We start from the raw sequence: 24,607 nt of genomic DNA on the forward strand, positions 1-24,607 counted from the left end.
GGTTCTCAACCTTTCTAATGCTGCAAACCTTTCATATAGTTCCTCATCTTGTGGTGACCCCTCAACCATAAAATTATCTTCCTTGCTACTTCATAACTGTAATTTTGATACTGTTGTGAATTGGGCGACCCCTGTGAAAGGGTAGTTCGACCCCCAAGGGGGTCACGACCCACAGGTTGAGAACCGCTGCTATAAGAGAATGAACCAGCCCTGTCCTTGGCCATTCCTTCAATTGTTCTGCTTGAGCCCATTTGTACAGCCACTCTGTCTGTCCATCTCGTGAATGGGTGTCTTCTTTTTCACTGCCTTTCTACTTTACCAAGCCTGAAGTCTGTTTCTAGAAACTGGTCGCTCCTCATAACGTGTCCAACATATGTGAAGAAGTCTCACCATCCTCACTTCTGTGGAACATTCGGCTTTACTTCTTTCAAGATAGATTTGTTTATTTTTTTGGCAGTCTGTGGTACTTTCAATATTCCTCACCAGGATATTAATCAAAATGCATCAATTTTTTTTGGTCTTCCTTATTCAATGTCCAACTTTCACATTCATATGAGGTCCCTGAAAATACCATGGTTTGAGTCAGGTGCACCTTAGTCCTCAAAGTGACATTCTTGCTCATCAATCAAAGAGATTTTTTTAAAGCAGATTTACCCAATGCAATGCATCATTTGATCTCTGGACTGCTGCTTTCATAAGCACCCTTTTCTCCATTTATCATGTTGTTATATGTAGGTCCAATTGTGAGGATTTTGCCTTTCTTGACATTGAGTTGAAATCCATATTGAAGCCTGTAACCCTTGATCTTCATCAGCAAGTGGTTCAAGTCCTCCTCACTTTCAGCAAGCAAAGTTGTGTCATCTGCATATTGCAGATTGTTAATAAGCCTTCCTTTTATCCTGATGTCATATTCTTCTTCATATAATTCATCTTCTTGGATTACTTACTCAGCACACAGATGGAGTAAGTATGGTGAAAGGATACAAGTCTGAAGCATAATTTTCCTTATTTTAAACCATGAACCCAGCAACAATATGGGGAAACCCTTTAACTACACAGGAGGCATCAAAATAATTTGGAAGAAATTATAATATAGAGTCATTCTACACTCTATCAAAAAGAGGGAGTAAACGATCAACCATTTCCAAGTCAAGTACATGATCAAGAAGTGAAGGTACTATAGGAAGAAGCTCTAAGGTGCTCCAAACTCAAAAAAACCACTGCAACTCATAGACAGCCTACAGGACAGGGTAGAACTTCCCCTGTGAGTTTCTGAGACTATAACTCTTTATGGGAGTAGAAAATCTCGTCTTCTCTCTCAGAGTGACTGTTGGGTGTAAGCTGCTAACTGCAAAGGTAAACTGAGGCACAAGGAGACGGACAAAGGGAGCTGACAGGACAAGGGAGAGCAGAAACAGCAGTAGCTTTATTAGAGGGAAGCTCCCGGATGAGGTTCCCTGGGCTAACAAGTAGCCCAGGGGAGTCGCACCCAGCAGTCAGGGATGCGGGTCTTTAAAGGGGTGGTGAGGCATGCCCCGCATGGGTGGCAATTAGCAGATGGGGTCTGGCTACTGGAGAATTGTTTGTCAACTCCTTGCGGCTTCCTTTGTACCCGGTTGTCTTATCTTGCGCCTTTTGTTCTGGCTTGACTTTGGTCTTGGGGTGTTCAGCCCTTGCCTCCCTGCTCTAGTCCCGACACTAACCTTGGGATTAACAGCCTGTTGGGTAACCCACTATGCCACCAGGGCTCCTAAAGACACAAACAACAAACACGCCTCTAGGAATTTGCAGAATACCCATGGAGATATTTCAAATTTCAGTTGCAATGTAGGTGAGAAATGCTCAGGATACATTTGTTCAATCAGCACAGTTTCTTCTGTGTGGTGCCAACAGGCAGGCCTCTCTCTGGCCCTCTTCCTCATGACCTGGTCTCTCGCCTACAAGGGAAGTGTAACATAAGCTGTTTTAGAGCTGCAAACAAAAGCCCAAGTCTAAGCCAGAAGCTACTCAGCTCTAGCTCCAAGGGTCACAAATGCAGCTCCCTCAATTAAGCGCCCAGAGCACCCATTCCACAAGCCATCCTCCTGCCCCACAGTATTCTTCTTCACTTGCTCTATGGGCTAAGAAGTCACAGTCCTGTCTCAGTCTGGTTCCTGACTCTGATGCTGTTGCTTCTCCTCTGCTGCTCCTCTGGGGTCCAAGCTGTCTCCTGGATCAAGGAAGTTTAATGCCTAGGGATTTCTGGACTTAAAGGACGCGCTCCACTCCTGGATCTATTCTTTTGCTGGTAATGAAATTCTCCAACTTCCTGTTTCTGAGATGGCCGGTTTTATATCTAGCAGGATGGCAATCACAATGAGATCTGTTAACAATCATTCGCAGCTGAAAAATATTATCCAATCAGTACCACTCACGCACCCCTACACCCCAGTTTCTTACACAGGTCTTAAACAAGGTCATTTGGTGAGAGTAACAAGACTATGGATCCAACTGCTATCGAGGTGATTCTGACTCATTGACCCTACAGGACAGATTAGAATTGCCCCTTTGGGATTTTGAGGCTGTAAATCTTTACAGAAGAAGGAATCCCTGTCTTTCTCCGGAGGAACAGCTAGTATATTCAACCTGCTGATCAACATGTAACTAGTTATGCCACCAGGGCACCACTGATTACGACTAGAAGAGCTATATTAAATAACCCAATGCATAGCAATGCCCATTTTAAAGAAAGGAGAGCCAATAGAATGCTATAATTATTGAACAATATTATTATCGCATGCAAATAAAATATTTCACAAATGGTTATAGCAGAATATTGAAAGGGATCTACTTGAAATTTAAGCCAGACTCAGTACAGGAAATAGATTGAGGGATTTTGTTGATATTGGATGCATCTTGGTTTAAAGTTGAGAATACCAAAAGAAATCTGATAATGCAAAGACAGATTTGTTTGTTCTGTGCGAATCATGGCAGACTAAGGAAAACATTGCAAAGAATGGAGTTCTAGAATACTTACTGGTGCTCATGACAAACCTAGACCTAGACTCCAAAGACTGCTGTTCTGACAGCACAGGGCAATAGAGCAAGGTTTAAAAACAGGCGAGATGTGAGCCATTTCACAGGTGTATCCTTCCACTGTAGCTATGCACTCTGAATCTCGAAAATAATCCAAGAAATGGGACTTTATGAAGAAAAACACAGAATCCGATTTGGAGGAAAACTCATTTGCAACTTGCAAATATATTTCACACAACATTGCTTCCTGAACGCAAAGAGGACTTGAAAGCTTACTAATGAAGATCAAGGACAACAGACTTAAGCATAGATTACCTCAACATAAATAGAGCAAAAATTCTCATGACTGGATCATTAGACAACATCACGAGAAACCGAACAAATACTGAAGTTGTTAAGCATATCATTTTACTTGGATCCATGGATCAGTACCCATAAAGGCAGCAATCCAGAAATCAACTGGTGTATTTTACTGCATAAATCAATACAAAATCTGTGAGAACTTCAATGTTTGCTCCATTTTTATGATGTTACCAATTGGCCCAGTTGTGAGGATTTTGGTCTTCTTTACAGTTAGTCATAACCCAGATTGACAGCTGTAATCCTTGATCATTATCAACAAGTGCTACTCCTTTTCAGCAAGGAAGATTGTGTCATCTGCATATCTCAGGTTAATAAGCCTTCCTCCAATCTTGCTGCCACATTCTTCTTCATATAAGCCAGTTTCTCTGATTATTTGCTCACAGATTTAAAAAGTATGAGAGAGGTTACAGCCCCGATGCACAGCTTTCCTGATTTTAAACCATGCATTTTTTTAGTGCTTACAGATACTTCATTCTCACAATTACATGAATAGTGAAAACTTTTCTTGGTGAGATTATGTATACATATATATCTATGTATAAACTACCAGCCCTAACAATAAACCAGTGTTCATGGAAGCAGAAGTCAAGCAATCAAAAGACTTATTGCATTAAGTAAACGTGCTCCACAAGACTGCTATAGACTATTAAAGAGTGTGGTAGTTAAATAATCTGCTGTCAATTTGAGAGGATTAAGAGTGAAGGGGTGGAGTTTAGCCTGTCAATCATGTCAGAGTTTGATGACCTCATTTAGAAGCGCTAAGGAGATAAGTAGCTCACTTCAGGCAGGACACAGGTTCACTCCCTATGAGACATGAAGCTACCATGATGCAGCCAGAGCCCTGGGATCTAGAGGAGCCACGTGGAGACCCCCAACAGTGCTGAAATGTTTACAAGGCCACTGGATCCATAAGACTTCCCACCCACTGGCCTGTGATTTTCCTGCATTCAGTGACATTGCATGTTTTGTGAGTCTGTAGAGGAGTTTATAGACTGGTATCAGACATATGGGCTAATATTGGACTTATGGACTTAATCTGGACTGGACTGGGATGTTTTCTTAATGTACAAATGCTCTTTATATAAAGCTGTTTCTTATACACATATGAGTGTTCATGAATTTGCTTCTCTAGTCTACCCAGACTGATAAAAGAACAAGGATGCTACTTTAAGGATGAAGGTGCACCTGACCCAAGTCATGATATTTTCCATCACTTCATATGCATGTGAAAGTTGAACATTGAATAAGGAACACTGAAGAAGAATTGATGCATTCAAATTGTGGTGCTGAAGAAGAACGTTGAAAGTACCTTGAACTGTTAAAAGGACAAACTAATCTGTCTTGGACGAAATACAGCCAGAGAGGTCCTTAGAGGCAAGGATGGCAAGACTTCTTAAATAGTTTGGACATGTTTTCAGCAGAGACTAGTCCGGGGAGAAGGACATGATGCTTGGTAAAGTAGAGGGGTAGCAAAAAGAGGGAGGCCCTTGAGGAGATAAATTGACACAGCGGCTGCCATGGGGGGTTTAGGTATGGGAACGATTGTGAGGATGTCTCGGGACCAGGTAGTGTTTCATTCTGTTGCACATAGGCTCCCTATGAGTGGGAGCCAACCCGATGGCTCTTAACAACAACAAAGCACTGATTATGACCCTAACTAAAAAACAAAGTATTTTCTTTAGCAGATTTCCATTGTGTTATGAATCAAATTTCAGTCACTTATTTGCAAGCATATTCTTCTAACAGTTTATGGGCAATTTAGTTCACGTTAGCACAGGCTTTGTTAAAATCAGCAACATACAGAGGTTCAGTTCTAAGTTGCACTCCCAGCAAAAGAGCAGATCTTTCTGCAGCATTTCTGCAGGGTGGAACACTACACTTCTATGCAGCTTAGTGCGGCTTGTGAGGTTGGTAATTAGGCCTCCACACCCTTTGTTTGCTGAGTCATATATCTCATGGTTCTTTTCATTCTTTTAGTTTAAGATGTCTTGGTGAAAAAGTTGGCGTTAAAGTGGTTCCCATGGGAGGGTAATCCAAGCTAAAGCATCAGATGACTCTAGACTCTGGATATAGGTTTGAAACATTGTGGCCTTCAATTTAATCCGTGCGTTTTAGTCTCCTCACTCTATATAATAGAGCTTGACACATTAGTTCATTTCTGGAAATACATTTAACCTTTGGCTGTTGATTCAAATATCAGTTTGAAACTTATTTAGGCTATGGAGTTTCTCTCTCTCTCGTTCTCGCTCTCACTCTCACTCTCACTCTTCCTTTGTTCAGCAGCCACTAACATTTACAGAATTCACATGTGCCCCAAACTGCACATTTGTGATGACATGTAACTGGCACAATAAACCCATTCAGTGGATGCCACTATCTCTGCTTAGCAAATAAGGAAGCTAAAGCTCAAGAAATTAGCAAATGTCCAAATGCCAATTTTCTCTAACTTAAAATTATAAAAGAAGAGGTACATTGGGAGAGTGCCAATGAGTCTATTTTGCCAAATTAAAATATAGGGAACAAAATTAAGAGACCACATTGCAAAAGCCATATTATTAATCTTTCTAATTCATAGATCATGTCCTTCCTACTTTTATGTATTTAAATGTTCTTTCTTTTATGAAATTTTTGTGCTGGGGAAAAGAATGATTCTGTCATTTGTAAAGTGGTTATCCAACAAAACTGAAAGTTGACAAGTCTGTATCAGCCTGGAGTAATCTGAAATGGTACTGATCCCAGAGCCATAGTACACAATTGTGCTGGTGGCACACACTAGAGCCCTTTTACATTTTGTGGGTGGGAAAAGCCAAAACCGTGGGCCAACCTGCTATGAAACCAAACAACCTGGGGAACATTGCCCCTCAGAACAGCCTCGGCATATTAATGCTGGCAGAAAAGAGAAAATGAAAACCAGGCTATAAAAAACAAAACCAAAGTCAGTTCCGTTGAGTTGAATCCAATTCATAGCAACCCTACAGGACAGGGTAGAATTGCCCTTGTGGGGTCCAGAAACTGTAATTCTTTGTGGAAGTATTAAAGCCTCATTTTTCTCCCACAGAAAAACTGGTGGTTTCAGATTGCTGACCTTCTGGTTAACAGCCTGAGATAGTTAGGGTTTATTGTGCCAACCTGACCGATAAACACATGTGGGGTTAATTGAAGGGTGGAGAGGTAATTGGCTCAGTGAACCTCGTCTTCCCAGTTCTCGGGTCTCTTGCTTTCTCATGGTCTGACCAGAGTGCAGCTCCCTTAGCCAGTTCCCTGCTTCAGCTGGCAAGGTTCACTTCCTGCAAGACATTCCCGAAGAGAAGCCACATGCACCTACCCCGGTGCAGCCCTGGGTGCTAGAGCAGTCGTGTGGAGACCCTGCCAGCGCTGAGATGCTTACACGTTCACTGACTCAGCAGTAGGCATCATTGCATGTGTTTTGTGAGATGGAGGAGGACTTTGTGGATTGGTGTCAGACATATGGGCTAATGTTGGACTTGTGAGCTTGGACAGCACTGGGTTGGGATGCTTTCTTAATGTACACTTACCTCTATATAAAACTCTCTCTCATACATATAAGTTTCTGTGGATTTGTTTCCCTAGTTTACCCAGACTAACACACAGCCCAATGTGCAACCACTATGCCACCAGGCTCTGACTAAATGTAACTGCTTTTAGCTCCCATAAGGCTTTAAATATGAAACATGCATAGGAGTCAATGTATGCAACACATCTTTATGAAGCATTCGCATGTGCCAGGCATCTACAGTTTCAGAAACATAAATGAGATCAGCAGCTTTACCCTGACAGAGCTCACAATCTAGTGATGAACCTATTTAAGTTATCTATATATAATAATACGATAGAGAGAGATACATGCATTATATACTCATATAATCTTCAAAATCTGTGTGGAAACTATTATTATTATTATTATTATTATTATTATTATTATTATCATTTTTCAGGTGAAAAAGGTCTTACTTACAATATGACCTCTAAGCAAACAAGAGGTCAAACAGAAACCCATAGCCAGTTCTCTGGGCTCCACCGCAGTGTGCAGGTGTAAGGTTATATGTGAGCTTGGAAGAGGAAGGCAGTGAAAAAGAAAGTTCCTGGCCCACATGACTGGTCATGTTTCCCAGGCTTATCCATATTGTCGCATGGATCGGGATTTTATTTATCTTCTTGGCAGAGTAGCACTCCATTGTATTATATTCCACATTGTATTTATCCCTTTGTCTGCTGATGGACATTTATTTCTCTAATTCTCCGACTCAAATGTGATGCAGGGAACACTGGAGTAAAACTTTCTGTTTGTGTTGCTGCTTTCGATTTTCTTGCATATATACTTAGGAATGGAAGTGCTAGGTCACGTGGTAGCTCACTTTTTAGCTTCTGAAGAACTGACAAACTTTCCCACAGTAGATATACCAGTTTTTTCCCACCAGAAATGACAACTTACTTTTTTTTAATACTAGGAAGAATAGTACAGTTCTGAACTCCCATCCTACGTTTGCTTCCTTTCTCCACTCTAGCCCCAAATGATCTCTGTTATGGGGATGGTGCTACGACAGTCATGTACAGAATAGCGTCCTAGGAGAAGATGTAAATAAAATAGAGAGAAATTTGTTATTCTCAATTAGAAGAAGGGAAATTCACTGTAAACCAAAGATCAAATTGCCCATTCATCTAAAAACTACTTGTCAACTTTTGTGAGGTAAAGAAATGTTTAAAGAAAAACCATTAAAGAGAATCTTGTTCAGTGTAAACTTGTATCCAAAACCTATTCCAACAAAGAATGACTCCATTTCCTATAAACAGAATCCCTGTGTAATCTAGGAGGCTCGCAGAGGCAGAAGATGACTGTGGACACTCAGGGATAGCTTCTGTGAGTACGATGAGTGACATTTGAGCTCTGTCTTTGTTCTAAGGCCAGCGCGAGTGCCGTCAGCGTCAAGATCCCTGAACCCATGCGTGGTAGGGTTTGTTGTCGTTGCAGTGGTGGTGATCCTGGCAGTGACCATCGGTCTACTTGTCCACTTTTTAGCTTTTGGTAAGTACCAGAAAGTTACTGCTCTTTGGACTAGACGTCTAAATATTCTTTCAAATGAAAAGTCTGGCATTCTCTCCCTTTTAGTCACTTTAGTTTCTTCATATCACATTACTGTATACCCTACTTTTAATCCTTCACTAAATATGGGTTTACCTTATTTTTCCCCAAAAATGCATTTTTCTGTAGTCTTTATTGCCTACCAAAAATTACTATTCAAGCATGGATTCTACAACCCAAAAAAACCAAAAACTCTTGTTACCTTTCTGTTGCTTTAATTTGGCCTTTAAAAAAATTAAAGCCATGATTTCTTTTTTTATTAAAAACATGATCAAATTGTAAAAGTAAATCATTAAAAAGAAATTTGTTTCAATACTTGGCAGTTGGGCACCTCTACCAAAAAACAAAGCGATCTCGCTGCCACAGAGTTGATGCTGATGCATAGTGAGCCTATGGAGCAGGGTAGAACCACCCCTGTGAGTTTCCAACACTATACAGCTTTTCTTTTTAATTGGGGTTAATACTGTATCATATTCCATATCTCAATCATGTCAAGCAGTATTGTGCAATTGCTACCACACTCAGCTTCCAAACATTCTTTTCCTTCCTTGACGTCATCTCCCTTTTACACCTCCCCCCACCACCATCACCACCGTACCCCCACCCACCCCAAAACCCTTATTCTGTTTGCTGTTCCAATTGGTTCATCAACCCTGGATTTCATATACTGAAATACAGAAAACATATCACACAATTTCAAGAGGGTGACTCCAATGATATAACACCTCTGAGAGAAACCCTAATGTGAACAACAAAGAAAACAAAGTTGAAAACCAGATCAGGTCCAGCATCCTTCAGAGCAGGGATCAATTTGACAAAGTTTTAACTGTTCATGTCAGATTTATCCCTTTGGTCTTCCATACTGATCTCTCCTATGCACTCTGTCGGGTAACCACTTTCCTCTCTCCCTCAATTATGGATAGATGGAAACCACTGGCCACTTATTTCTTATGTAGTTCCTACAAATGTATCATGGGTGCCCATTATCATACATAACTTTCTGCAAACCAGATTCTCACAATTTAGGCTCTGATACTAATCCCTCTTTTGACTTCAGATTATATGATTTACAATCCTTCAGTGATGATGGTGTGATTTTTCCACGTGTACTTACTTGACATCTCACTTGGGTTATTTGGAGACTAGCCTTTAAGACACTACTGATAGCCAGGCACCATCTAATTCCTTTGCCACATTTTGCTATAGCACCCATAACTTCTGTATTCCCCTCCTGAGGGTGAGTATCAAGCAGGGCCATGATATAAGAACTAATTGTTCTTAAGCTGGAGTTGGGATTTGGTGTGAGCCCAAAACTTATTCCTGGATTTGAGGGTTTTTTAATGTGTTTGTTTATTTTATCTGCCTTTGGCTTCCTTTTAAATCTTTATGAGAGTAGAAAGTCCCATCTTTCTCCCTCAGGGACACATCTACGGATTTTTAATTCTTGTCTCCTGAAAGCACAGACTTACATGGTGAAACAGAGGGTCAAGAGATGGCTTTACAGTTCAGAAGGAGATAGGGCAAAGCCAAATTGTTTTAAAACTTCTGTTCTTTAGTTAATGTTTTACCTTCTTAAAAATTTTATCACCAAAATATTAGGAACACATATTAAAAATATACAAAAACATGTACACCTACGCATTCACAAATAGACTTACTAAATAGCTGTTTGTTATTCTTTGGCTGCTTTAATGTGGGTATATAAAATGCTTTCATGTGGGTATAGAACATGACATTCTGTTACATATCATGCATGTTAAAATTTGTTTCTTTCCCTAAAATATACTGTGAGATTTTTATATATTTAACTAAATCATTTAATTGTATGTGTGTGTTTTGAGAGGTTAAGAGGAAGAGAGAGAAGGAGGGAGGGAGAGAGAGAGAGAGAGAGAAAGAGACTGAGAGAGGAAGAAAATATAATTTCTTTTGTCTCCTAATGTTCTATTAATGTATCTTTAATGTATCTTTTCCCAACTTTTCCTCTTTATAAACACTGAAGTGCAGGCAAAATTAACCATAAAGAAGGTGGAATTTTAGAAAATATTGAAATAATTTAGATAGACAAAAATATTTAACCATGCAAACATTGAATAATTCCCAATAGTGAAATAGTACAAACATTAGAAAAGCCAGTAACTATGAATAGTCATTTCAACCAATTATTATTTTGATTAAACTAAAAGGCAATGGCTAAATTGTACTTTGGATACTTTTTTCTCCCTAAATCACCTAGAGTCAACTATCTTTACAGTGAATTCCCTTTGGTAGGGAAAGAGATATCAACTTTCATATTAAATAAATGAATCATCGCTATTAATGAAACTGTATTTTTTTTTCCCCTTGAAAGCAGTCACTGTTTTATTAAGAGACCAGATTACAAAAATAATCATGGCAGATAGATATCTTAGTTCACCCTTCTAATAAGTCTGTTGATCTGGTCTTCCCGGTTGCCTGCATCTCCACCTTCTACGAAATGGGTGGTCTTTTTCTTCAACCCACCTTGTGGAGAAGATAATTTGAAGGGCCACAGGAAGTTATTTGCTTCTTTGAAATGTTTCCCAACAGTATAGATCTCATGAATCAGATCCTCCATGCCATATTTTTTTAATCATTTTATTTGGGGCTCATACAACTCTTATCACAATCCGTACACACATCAATTGTGTAAAGCGCATTTGTACATTCATTGCCCTCATCATTCTCAAAACATTTCCTCTCCATTTAAACCCCCGGCATTAGGTCCTCATTTTTCCCTTCCCTCTCCGCTCCCCTCTCCCTCATGAGCCCTTGATAATTTATAAATTGTTATTTTGCCATATCTTGCCCTGTCCGATGTCTCCCTTCACCCACTTTTCGGTTGTCTGTCTCCCAGGCAGGAGGTCACATATAGTTCCTTGTAATCGGTTCCCTCTTTCCTACCCACTCCCCCTCTACCCTCCCTGTATTGCCACTCACACCACTGGTCCTGTAGGGCTCATCCGCCCTGGATTCCCTGTGTTTCCATTTCCTATCTGTACCAGTGTACATCTTCTGGTCTAGCCAGAATTGCCATATTTACCAAGAGACCGTGCAATCAGAGTGTTATCTGTTAGGGCAATACGCTGCTTATTGATTTTGCCATCACCACGCTTGTAGATGAGTGCATTCACTGACTTCAGGTTTGGGTACCCCCATGCAATGTATGGTTCCACAATCCTCAGCATGTTAATTGAAACCTTGTTAAGCTTAACAAAGGTGCCATTGAAAATCTGGCAAAGGCGAAGAAGCTGCAACACTTTTCGAACCTTTGGGCTCACCATTGATACCTCTGCTCCTGAGAACAAACACCAGCTTGGGCTCTCCAGGTACATAAAAGTTGCCAGCTTTCCTTGCCATCTGAGCCATTCGGATTTCAGTTCTGTACATCTGCCTGTATTCCTTGTGATAGTGCTTAGCTTTCTCATAGATAAGCTTCCTCCTTGCCTTTTGAAGCGTCTTTTGGGCAAACTTCTTTCTTAGGTGTTTGATCTTTAGTTCTGTGAAATTCCTTCGCTTTTTCTTAAGGGTCTCTGGAACAGCAGGGCCTTCTTCTTCTTCTCCGCGACAGCCTCCGTGATTCCAGCAGGTTTAAGGAAAAAGAGGGAAACTGTATTCTTATACTTAAACAAAAGACTGACAACCTTGTACGTGTCTTAAACTGTAGCCCAGTGACCACTGCGGGCCAAAAAACACCTGCCATATGCTCACTATAAAACGACCACCTTCTCCCAGGATCCTCGGGTGTTTCTCTCAATTTAAGTATTTCTCTATACAAATTATACTCACAAATAATCCAAATAAAGCATGAATTTTGTTATTCACAATGTCTCTGGAATGTGTGGAAATGTAGTTGAGGAAATGTAACGCCTTCACAACAGCTATATCTTATGGGAGACCTGTTTGGACTGTGAGGGGTGGGGGAGTGGTGGTGTTGAGGAAGCCACATCATTCAATAATCAGATTATATATTCTGTGAGAAGACTTACTTTGTATCTAACTTCAGGAAGCACTAATGCTAAATCATTCAACCTTCTGTAAAGAATACTATTTGAAATAGTTTTAAGCTATTTACAATTATTGGGTACACTTTTGACAAAGTACTAATAGCATAGAATACGCATACAGGAATGTTTTCTGAATAAGTAAATATGCACTATCGACCTCCCTAAAATATAGTGGAATGTGTTAGTCTGGGTAGACTAGAGAAACAAATTCATGGACACACATGTGTATAAGAAAGAGCTTCATATACAAAAGCAGTTGAATATTGAGAAAACATCCCAGCCCAGTCCAGATCAAGACCATAAGTCTAATATTAGCCCATATGTGCGATACTAATCTATAAAGTCCTCTTGAGGCTCACAAAACACATGCAATAATGCCAAATGCAGAAAGATCACAGGCCAGTAGGTGGGAAGTCTTGTGGCTCCAGTGGCATTGTAAACATCTCAGCTCTGTCGGGGGTCTCCCTGTGGCTTCTCCAGTTCCCAGGGCACAGGCTATATCAGCATAGCACTGTCTCTTGTCAGTAAAGCTTCTCTCAAGGAGTGAACCCAGAGAGAGAGAGAGAGAATAATACAGGATTTCCCAGAATCCTCAGGAGAAGGCCATGTCCACACAGAAGCTTCATTTGCTATATCCTGATTAACGGACTAGACTACACCCCTATACTCTTAATCTTCAAATTGACACCATATTATGTAGCTACCACATAGAACAAAAGTTATAAGGCCCCTAAACCATTTTAATGTCTCAAATAATGAAGGTATTCTGATTTCAATACAACTTCAAATACTCCAGTTTATCCAATCTTGAAAAACTAGCAAATTCTCAAAAATAATTTTATTATTTTATTTATATTAACATAGAGTTCTCTTTTCTTTTTTTAGGGAAAATAAGTAAATTTATTAAATTATACAATACAGCCTTCATAACCACAAATAAGGCAAATGTTAAACAATTTTATAATATGAGGCTGAATTTGTTTCTTATTTATTTCCACAGATCAGAGACCTTACTTTTATCGTAGCAGCTTTCAAATCCTAAATGTTAAATATAGTGATCAGTTAAATTCACCAGGTACACAGGAATACAGGAATTTGAGTGGAATAATTGAATCAATGGTAAGTTTTGACCCTTTATTCCATTATAAGCATAAATATGCTAACCGGATACATTTTCAATTAGTAAATGCTTTGCATATTTTCCTCCTTTTAGTGAGTAAAGGTGTGCTTCTCTGAGCTTTTACTGTTAATTTATTGGTGTACTGGTTCTTATTTACATTTTCTTAAGTCATGAGTTTAAAAGGTTTAGAAGGACTATGAATAAGTAGGCATTTTATTCAATTATGACTTTAGGGTTTAGCAATCTAGTGCCTGTAATGTAAGTATTATTCTTGCTAACTTTGAGGTTGTCTTTTTAAATTCTTTTTATTTGACCTTCTTTCCTCTATTATTATCAAACAAAATGCACAAGCTAACCCATTGCTGTTGAATCAATTCCCACGCATAGCAGCCCGACAGGACACTAGAAATATTTCATCAAGTTTTTGAGGTGGTAACACAAACTGCCCCATTTTTCCTCCTACAGTGAATGAGTCAAACCACTCACCTTGTGGTTAACACCCCAATGCTTATCCCACACTGCCACGAGAGCTCCTAGTTAATATATTTTCCATGTTAATCATGACATAGTCTGGACATTATATTTTAACTAGTGACTGTGTTAGTCTGGGTACTTTAAAGAAACAAATCCACAGAAGAGAGAATTTTATATAAAGGTTAAGTGCACATCAAGAAAACATTCCAACCCAGTGCTGCCCAAGCCCACAAGTCCAAAATTAACCCATATGTCCAACATCCATCCACAAAGCCCTCCTCCATCTCACAAAACGCACACTATGAGTCCAACAGCAGGAGGAAAGCTGAATCAGTAAATGTGTAAACATCTCAGCGCTGGCAGGGGTCTCCACACGGATGCTCCAGCACCCAGGGCTGCATTAGGGCAGGTCCATGTTGCTTCTCCTCAGGGATGTCTTGCAGGAAATGAGCCTTGCCAGCTGAAGCAGGGAACTGCTAAGGCAGCTGCACCCTGGTCCGACCATCACAAAGCAAGAGACCCAAGAACTAGAAAGGCAAGGTTCACTGAGCCACTTATCTCTACGCCCTTCAACTAACCCCACATGTGTTTTTCGGCCAGGTTGGCACAATAAACTAACTACCTCAGTGACCAACACAGAACTTCAAATGGCACTTCTGTATAAGGCAGAAACCTGTCAAAACAAAAACCTCACTATTTTTCACCAACAGAGAGGAAAAGGAAAGTGGTGCCAGGGCATCTTGTCAAAAGCAGAAACCCTGAGAGTTCTAGAATAGTCCAGCAGTCCTGTCAGGTTCCCCATCTCACAAGATGCACTGTATCTAAAGCAAGTTTAGGTCCTCCTTGGAGGACTGTGTCCACTGACTGACAGGAAATCTCGCATGTGGACTCTAGCTGTGTTGCTAGATGCTAGGCAGTCAGTTTCAACTCACAGCAACCTGATGTACAGTGGAAAAGAACACGAGTAGGTCTTGCAACGTCCTCATCATTAGAAGCTTGAACCCACTGTTGTAGCCACTACGGCGATCCATTTTATTTAGGGACTTCTTTGTCATTGACCCTCCACTTTACCAAGCATAATATCCAATATCTTTTTCCAGGGTCTGGTCTCTTGATAACATTTCCAATGTAGGTGAGGTGGCATCTCACTCTCCTGAATTCTAAGATGCATTAAGGCTGTACACCCCCACAACAGATATGTTTGTTCTCTGGCAGTCCACAGAAGGTTCAGTGGCCTTCACCTTACGTTCAACGTGACTTTTACTGGTGCTGCTGACCTTGTTCACCTGAGGAGGCAGTGTTTGTCAAGCTTTTTTATTAGAAAGTTACTCTCCCCCACTTTTCATATTGTTCACAATAGAAGACATTATCTACATAAATTATTTTAAATCTGTCTTTTTCGCTCTTGTCTCCATGTGTTTATTTGCTCAATCATTTGTCTATCTTACTATGGAGATTAATGCATTTAAAATATTTATTTCAATTTCTAGGTTACATTCCCATACATACTACAGAAAAGAGGTGTGTGCTTCCCCCGCCCCGTTATTTTCCATGGTTGCCATTGAGTCAATTCCAGCTACTGGTGCCCCTAGAGGACAGAGTCGAGGTGACACGTAGGGTTTCCTCTGCTTTAATCTCTGCGGGGTCGTTTGCCAAGTCTTGTCTCCAAAGGAGCGGATGGTGGGTTGGAATTGACAATTTCACCATTATACCACCAGGGTCCCTTATTAACAAAAAATTAGGTATTTGTAAAATTTTTCTAATTCGAAAGACGATAGATGATATAAAATTATTAATTTGGTTTGCATTTCTTTTGGTGACTGTCTTTCTCCCTTACAAGTAAGCTCCACGGTAACAGGGATTAAGCTTGGCAGAACAGGTGTGTCACACACACACACACACACACACACACACACACACACACGAATTCGTGAAGGTTGTTGAATTAGTGAGTAAATGAAGGAAGACATTTAGAAATAATACAAATGCCTGTTTTCAAAGTACATATATCAAAACTATGAGTGCACTCAAATTGACTAGCTCTTTCCAAATAAAGTGATGGCTTCTATTAGAATTCATACCTGTGACTAACTAAACTACTAAAATTCCCCATTAGTGTGAGAGATAGTAGTTTAGCAGGTCTGCGAAACACTGTAGTAAACTGATCTCCAGAATGGAGTTGTGCGTCCCAAGAAGGACAAACAATGTATTGGTGTGCCGGGGGTTGGGAGGGGGGTTGGGATCCTCAAGTGCCATTCTACATGAATGAGAGAGGGAGGGAGGGCAAGATTTGTAAAGGAAAGGGAAGGAGAAGAAAGGGCTTTTTCTTACTATTTAACAAATGGACTGACACTAGCATGCTTTTTAATTGGTATGTCAGAATAGTCCGGGGGGCGCACAGAGGTAGCCTGAGGAAAAGGAAGGAGAGCCTAACATAGGAGCGCTGACCAGAGCTCCAGTACGCCGTCCCTTAGTCTTAATTTATTTCCAAATAGTGCAGTCGGCAAACAGATCTAAAGATAATGTTACCTAGATCTCAAAATAAAATGTATGCCCCCAAATCTACAAACAGACTTAAAAAGAATCCTAAAATAAACCAAAGCAAGCAAGGAACGACCATAACAAAAGCAAACACATGCCTGCAATCTGAAGATAGCACTAACATGCAAAGATAAATGGACGGTAAGATAGTATTAGAATTGGCATCTTGGACTCTTGATTAGAGCTATTTTACTTTGTAAAGCCATGCCAATTGGTGGTATTCTTCTTAAAAGATATTTAATACAATGCTTCATCCCACCAGAAGGCCATCACTGGGGAGGGGAAGTGTTAAAACAATCTGAACTGTATTAGTGGAATATCCTACTGTTTTCTTGGTTCTTGCCCCAATACTTTTAGGAACAACCACAGAGTCTTCACAAAATGACTTCTCATTGAGTACAATATTTGAAGTGCTTAGGCAGAACCATCCTGATTGCTATTATCTTTAAGTAACAGACGAAGGAACAGGCAGTGCATTGAAATGTTACATAACCTACCTAATTCAATTCTATTCGTAACTGAAAGAAATGCACTAGCTAAAACCCTAGGCTTTAACCTGAAGTGTCATGTTAGGGAGGAAGGAGAAAGGAGAGAAAGAGCTGGGCCTACAGAAAGGTTTTGTTCAGTTTTGTTTTGTTATTTTCTTTTCTTTCTACAGATTCATAAAACATTCAAAGAATCAGATTTAAGAAATCAATTCATCAGAGCTCATGTCGTCAAACTCAGGTGAGTAGAACTATATATCAATATACATGCCTAGAGGCAATTTGGCTATTTGACTTTTGCTTCCCCAAACTCCAACCAAACTCACTGCCATCAAGTTCTTTCTGACTCATAGCAAACCTACAGACAGGACCGGACTGTGCCTGTGGGTCTCTGAGATACTAACCCTCAGAGTCCCCAGAAGGACAAAGCCTCATCATGCTTCCATGGAGCAGCTGGTGGTTTGGAGTTTCTGACCTTGTGACCCACGATGCCATCAGGGTTTATGACTTTTGTTTAGAGAATGAAACAAAATGAGTTCACCCACTTTATTATAATATTATGAGAAGGGTGGCCTAGATATCGTTCAAAAGAGTGCTGCATATCATTTACTTATGGACTAACCCATTGCTGTTAAGTTGTTATAACTCATAATGACCCTAAAGGACAGAGTAGAATTGCCTCATAGGATTTCCAGGGTTATAAATATTGATGCAACCACACTGGCACATATTTGTCCCACAGAGGGTTGGTAGGTTCTACCCAAAGACCTTTAGTTTGCAGCCAAGTGTGTAACCACTATTCCACCACATCTCACTTATGGTATGAAAAACAATGCCGTCAACTCAATTCTAACTCACAGTGACCCTGTAGAGCAGAGTAGAATGGATCCTTGGGGTTTCCGAGACTAAATCTTTATAGGAGAAGGCAATCTCTTCTTTCTCCCTTGGAGTAGCTGGTTTTGAACTGCTGGCCTTATAGTCTATAGCCCAACAGTTAACCCACAACTTGGCCAGAGCTACTCTATTTACAGTACACATAGACTTTGATTTAATTCTCACTAGTTCGTTGGGTATGAAATGAAATTTCATGGTTTTACTTTTATATTGATAAAGAACCTTAGTTGGGAATGAATAGCCCAGTGCCACTTCTCATTAGCTGTGTAACCAGAGGCAAGTTATTTAACCTCTGTGTCTCCCGTTGTAAAATGAGGTACAACAGCAGCACTTCTCTCACGTTGTTGTTGTTAGGTGCCACTGAATCGTGTTGTGCTTTAGTGAGGACGCCAAGGCTTTCCGCTGTGTGGCTCATAACACACTGTCAATGGCCTTGAAAAGAATGAGAATTAGTGAACACTTTATGGTGCTTATGTGGAGCTAATTCATGGGTCAAGAGCCAACTATACAGCCAAAGCAAGAGAATAATGCATGGCATACATTCAGGAAAAGTGTGCATCAGGGTTGTCCCTCTCACCATACTTATGCGATCTGTGTGCTAAGCAAATTCAGAGAAACTGGAGTATATGAAGAAAGTTGTGGTGTCAGGATTGAAGGAAGGCTTTTTAACAACATGAGATATGAAGATAGCACACCTTGCTTGTTGAAAGTGAGGAGGACTTGTGGCATTTGCTGATGAAGATCAAAGATGGCAGCTTCAGGAGGGACTACAACTCAATATAATGAAGACCAAAATCCTCCTCACAACTGGACCAGTAGGTAACATTATGAAAAATGGAGCAAGGATTTATGTTGTCCAGAATTTTATCTTGCTTAGACCCACAATCAATGCTTATGGATGTGGTAGTCAATGAATCAAAATATATGTTGCATTGGTAAATCTGCTGCACAAGACCTCTTTAGAGAATTGAGAAGCATCAAGGTTACTTTGAGGACTAAAGTGCCCCTTTCCCAAGCTATAGTATTGTCAATTACCTCATATGCATATGAAAGTTGGACATTGAGTAAAGGAAACCAAAGAAGAATTGATGTGTTTTAATTTTGGTTCCCGTAAAGAATATTGAAAATACTGTGGATGGCTAAAAGGACAAACAAATCTGTCTTAGAAGGAGTACAGCCAGAGTACTCTTTAGAGGCAAGGATGGTGAGACTTCATCTCACATACTTTGAACGGGTTGTCAGGAGAGATCAGCGCCTGTAGAAGACATCAAGCTTGGTCAACAGAGGGGTAGCGCAAAAGAAGAAGGCAATGATTCCAGGAGGGTAGGGTAAGGGAAAGGGGTGGAAGGGTGGAGGGAGGGGGAACAGATAGCAATGAGAGCAGAAAACCCCTCTTGGGGGGATGAATACCAAGATAGTAGGTGAAGGAATAGAGTAGGTGGTATAAGATATGTAAAATAATAATAGCAATACATAGTATATTAAGGGTACATGGGGGAAGGGAAAAAAGAGGAGCTGATATCAAAGGGCTCAAGAAGAAAGATAACGTTTTGAAATTGTTGATGCCAACATTTGTACATGTCCGCTTGATATAATAGATGTATGGATTGCTACAATATATGTAAGAGCCCCCAATAAAATAATTTATTTTAAAAATTTTAATTAAAAATAAAAGAAGAAGGCCCTCAACAAGATGGATTAATCCAGTGGCTGTAAAAATGGGCTCAAGGGTAGGACGATGCAGGACTGGTCAGTGTTTTGTTCTGTTTTTCATGGGGTCTCTATGGTTGGAACAATCCTCCAGGGAATCCCCTCTCACCCCTTATTTTCTTATTATTGTTGGGGGCTTTTGTTTTATATGTTTTTCTGCACATGAAATCCAGGACAGTAACTGGATCAATAGTTTCAAAGGGTTCGTTTAGTTTCCTAGGCTTTGGCAGGAGAGGTTGACGGGAATGAGAAGGCAGTAACAGGGAAACAAGAAAGAAGAAAATGCTCTAAAATTGATGGCGGTGATGATTGCACAACTCTTTTTAAGATGATTAAACCAATGAATTACATGACATGTGACTAAAACTATTTTAAGAAAAGACTGAGTCTGGGATAATAAATGGTAAATCATAATGAAAAATAAATGCCATTTTGATTAACTTATTTCACTCAGTATATAATATACATTCAACATTCTTTGACAATAATTTGAAAGCTTCATTGCTTCTTCTATATCCCTTATTCATTGTTCAACTTTCAAATGCATATAAGGCAATTGTAAGTCCTGTGGTTTGAGTCCGGGGATCGTAGTCTTCAAAGTGACATTTGAGGGGCTCTCTGGTGCAGTAGATTTGCCGAAGGTCATTTCATTCATTGACTGCTTCTTTCAGGGGCATTGGTGTGGACCCTTCCATCTTTCCTCCTTGTATCGTGCTGTGGTAGTCTGCTCGTCCAGTTGTGGGGATTTGGGTCAGGTACACTGGTTACAATCCGCAGTGAAGGCTGTGCTCTTGAAGCCCTCTTCGGTATCAGCAAGCAGCAGTGGGTCAACTGCACTGCTAGGTTGTGAGCGACCGTCCTCCTTTCCTGGTGCTGTGCTCTTCTTCACAGAGTTCACCTTCTTCTATGATTTGCTCAACAAACAGAATTAATAGTTAAAATGATAATGTCTCTACTTGTTTCCAATACAGGGCACTTAAAACTTTAACTTTTCAATTTCTTCCACGCTCTTATTTCGGACTGCTTTAGGTATGCATTTTGCCTGTTCAAGTCTCCTAACTTCTCTTTGATTCGCTTCATCTCTTTATCTGAGTTTCGTATTGTGCAAATTCTTCATGTCCACAGTTCTCTATTTCTGTTCAGCTTTGTCTCATATTATATGTAACCCATCAAGTTTTAAAATTTCAATAATTATGTATTTCTTTCTTAAAACTCTAATAGTTTCTTTTGAAAATCTACTTGATCTTTTTTAATAATGCAAAAACCTTCTCATAGTTAGGATTCCTTTTATGTCATTAGTCATTTTAAGTATACTTATCTGACCATCTATTAACATCATTATGAGAAGCTATTGAGAATACCCTCATTCTAGGCCATAGTTCATTGTCTACCTTTGTAATTGTGTGTTTATCTTTAATTTCATCTGATCAATGGATATCTATCAATTTTTTATTTAAAATCCATACCACTGAAGTATTTTCTACTGTCAAACACTGTAAAATAATCAGAAACAGTTATATCACTGGGGAGGGTGATTAATTTCTTAGTTCAAGGGATCTCAATTAAAAAAAAAACTCACTGCATGGAGTCCGTGTGGACTCATAGTAACCCTATAGGACAGGATAGAATTTCCCCAGTGAGTTTCCTAGGCAGTCACTTTTTTTAAGAGAATAGAAATCACATCTTTCTCCCTTAAGGGATCTAGGATCATAAAAATGTAAAACATAATATTAATACAAAGACAAATCATTAATCCAGCAAGCCTCATGATTATGAATTTGAAGGAGAAACTTTATTATCTAGAATTGAACCCTCTGAAACGAATACTTTTTTATTTTGTGTTTTCTTTGTAATCCATACTTGCACTGATAATCCTTTGAGAATCTTTGACTATCTACTGAAGCCACCTATATCAATCCCTATCTACTGAAGCCACCTATATCAATCCCCAGACCTGATCTCTATGTAACTGATAGACTCAGGCCTATTGAATATTCTAAAGTTTACTGCCTTAATATTCAGGTTTTGTTTTGTTTTGTTTGGGGGGGGAGGCATTTCCTTTCCTTTCTGCGTGAACTCAATTTCGCATTTCAAGTGTCATTTATTCCTACTTATCTTGCATTTCAGGTTGCTTTATATGGAGTTATTTATACTGTTTTATCTAGCACCTCTGGTAGCATTACATGCTTGAATATGTTTTTCAAGTTATTTAGACTTCCCTGTTGCTGGAAATGGAAGCTGCCATTACTTGTTCAGGGTCTTGCTCTCCATCCAGGTTTCAGGGTCCACGGCAGTCACAACTGCCTGGATTGGTCACAGCCAATTCCTGAAACTTAGAAGAGTGCCTAGTCCTATGAAGTGCAGAGCTACTATTGACTAAATAAATATTAAATAAACATCTAGCATGAATAGGAGATAAAATTTCAACTAAGATAAGAGGGAAAGCCTACAGGACAGGAAGGGAGAAAACCCTCACAAGTAGAAATAAAAGCATCACGAATAAACTTGCCTTATGTAAAACATAGCCTAAGTACAGTTCAGAAAGAACAGCCAGTTTCTGGGGGAAGTAGTTTACACAGTCATTTACATGGAAAGAAAAGAAATTATCTAGATTTTCAATAATTATAGACCTTAATCCAAAAAAAAAAAGAAAGAAAGCTTACTATGAGGAATGCGGGTGATTATTTGAAACGAGAAATACAATTTTCTCATATGACTACAAACTTTAAAATTTGTTTTTAAAGGTCAATGAATACCAGAAACTTAGCTATCTCTCACATAAATATTGAATCTCAATTTTTTATAAGTTTGCTTAAAGAAAAATTTCCCAGTTATTTCTGAAGTCTAGGAATAGCTAGTACTCCACTGGTACTTACTATGCACTAGGCACCCTTGCCAAATTATGCCAAATTATGCACACATTAATTGATGTGGTCTTCATAATCATTCATTTTACAACGGAGGAAACTTAGATACAGAAAAATCTACCGGTTTTAGATCACACACCCGAAGTCACAGAGCAAATGGCAGAGTGGTATTCACACTCCGGAATACTTATTGCAAACTGGGCTATACTGTATGATGGGCAGAGTGTATTGTGCTTTTCAGTTACATTTATGGGATACTACTGTGATACCATATTGAACATACAAACACTGTTATTTGAATATTTCAAAATGAAATTCCTCAAATTACTTTCTAAAAGGCTTGGTCAAGAGGCGTAAATAAATACAACAGCAGAAATTGATCATTGTTATCTTTTTTCATCTTTGTTGTTCACAGGCAAGATAATAATGGCGTGGTGATAGCAGATGTTGTCATGAAGTTTCTATTCACTAGATATAACAACGGGGATTCCATGAAAGGAAAAATTGAGCCTGTTTTACAACAAATGCTGAATAACTCTGGAAACTTGGAAATAAATCCTTCATCAGAGATCACTTGTAAGTATTCTTTTATATATCGCTTTCTTTTAATATCTAACTTGAATTTTACCAGCTCTCTTCCTTCCTTGTCATTAAACTTAGTGAAAATATGATATTATTTTTCCTTGGAAGGTTATGAAAATAATGTGTTAATAATCTAGATGTAATATATAATTCTAATATAACACATTGGAAAGAAGTTAATGGTTAAATAATAATTTGGCTTCTGTAAATTAGACATCAAGCAGGGAAGGACATGGCATACCATATAGTTTATAAAATTTAGTCAGTCAATTTAGGAGTGAGTAAATTGAAACAGAAAGGGAGAGAATATAGTGTGAGCATTGCTAGGCTCCTTCCAGACAGTTCCAGCTCACAGAGATCCTATGGACAACAACCCAAGGACCATCGCCAGGCCCTGTGCCATCCTCGCCATCATTGCTATAGATACTAAGTCAATGCAGCTCGCTGAGGCTCTTTCTCTTTTTTGCTGACACTGTGCTAGAGAGTCCTGTCCAGCGACCGATATTTCCTGATAACATACCCAAAAAATAGGTGAGATGAATTTTGCCATCCTCACTTCTACGGAACATTTTGATCGCACAATCTTCCAAGACAGATTTGTTATTTTTCTGACAGTCTGTGCTATATTTAATATTCTTTATCAATATTACAATCCAAAGGCATCAGTTCACTTTTGGTGCTATTTCTTGTCCAGCTTTCTCATATAATTGAAGCTCCCGGTCATCAAGTCGATTCTGACTCATAGTTACCCTGTAGGACAAGGTAGAACTGTCCCTTTTGAATTTCCAAGATTGTGATTCTTTATGGGAGAATAGAGTGTCATCTTTCTCCCACAGAGCACTCTAGTCACCAACTGCTGGCCTTGAACTTAGCCAACCAACACCATCAGGGGTCCCCATGTATACAAGGTGACTAAAAACATCAGGGCTTTGGCCAGGTACATTTTAGTTATCAAAATGACATGTACGCTTTTTAACACATTAAAGAGGTCTTTTGCAAATTTGCCCAATTCAATATGTCATTTGACTTCTTGTCTGTAGCTTCCCTGTAAAATTAACCCCACAATAATTTCATTATTCCCCGTTTATCATTATGATACTTCTTGGTCCAGTTATGAGGATTTGGGGTTTTATGTTGAAGTGTAATCCATGCTAAAGAGTGTAGTCGTTGATCTTCACCAGTAAGTCCTCTTCACCTTCAGCAACCAGGAGTGTGCTGTTTGCATATCACAGGTTTTCAATATGGCTTTCTCCCATCTTGATGTAACTATTATTCATGTAGAATAGTTTGCCTCGTCATACAGATTGAATATGTAAAGGCTACAACACAGAAGCAAGCTTTTCCTAATTTTCAACCTTTCGATGTTCTTTTGCTCTATGTACAAGGGTAGGGTTACTGTACTTTGTTAAGTTATATCTGCAGCATTGATAATT

The 24,607-nt window shown here is 39.4% G+C and overlaps 1 protein-coding gene and 1 pseudogene across 1 annotated transcript in view; one reads left to right on the forward strand and one right to left on the reverse strand.

Annotated features, from left to right (window-relative positions):
• Positions 1 to 24,607, forward strand: part of LOC101642047 (transmembrane serine protease 11D) — a 57,815-nt gene that overhangs the window by 18,130 nt on the left and 15,078 nt on the right. Inside the window, exons 2-5 of the mRNA XM_030888560.1 lie at positions 8,283 to 8,422; positions 13,502 to 13,620; positions 17,295 to 17,362; positions 23,008 to 23,168. Coding sequence (XP_030744420.1) covers positions 8,283 to 8,422; positions 13,502 to 13,620; positions 17,295 to 17,362; positions 23,008 to 23,168 — 488 coding nt within the window. The remainder of the gene's footprint in view (positions 1 to 8,282; positions 8,423 to 13,501; positions 13,621 to 17,294; positions 17,363 to 23,007; positions 23,169 to 24,607) is intronic.
• On the reverse strand, positions 10,884 to 12,197 carry LOC105978917 (annotated as a pseudogene).

The sequence above is a fragment of the Echinops telfairi genome, unplaced genomic scaffold, assembly GCF_000313985.2.
Source record: "Echinops telfairi isolate 266 unplaced genomic scaffold, ASM31398v2 ScPeMD7_7468;HRSCAF=8506_0, whole genome shotgun sequence".
Classification (NCBI taxonomy): Eukaryota; Metazoa; Chordata; class Mammalia; order Afrosoricida; family Tenrecidae; genus Echinops; species Echinops telfairi.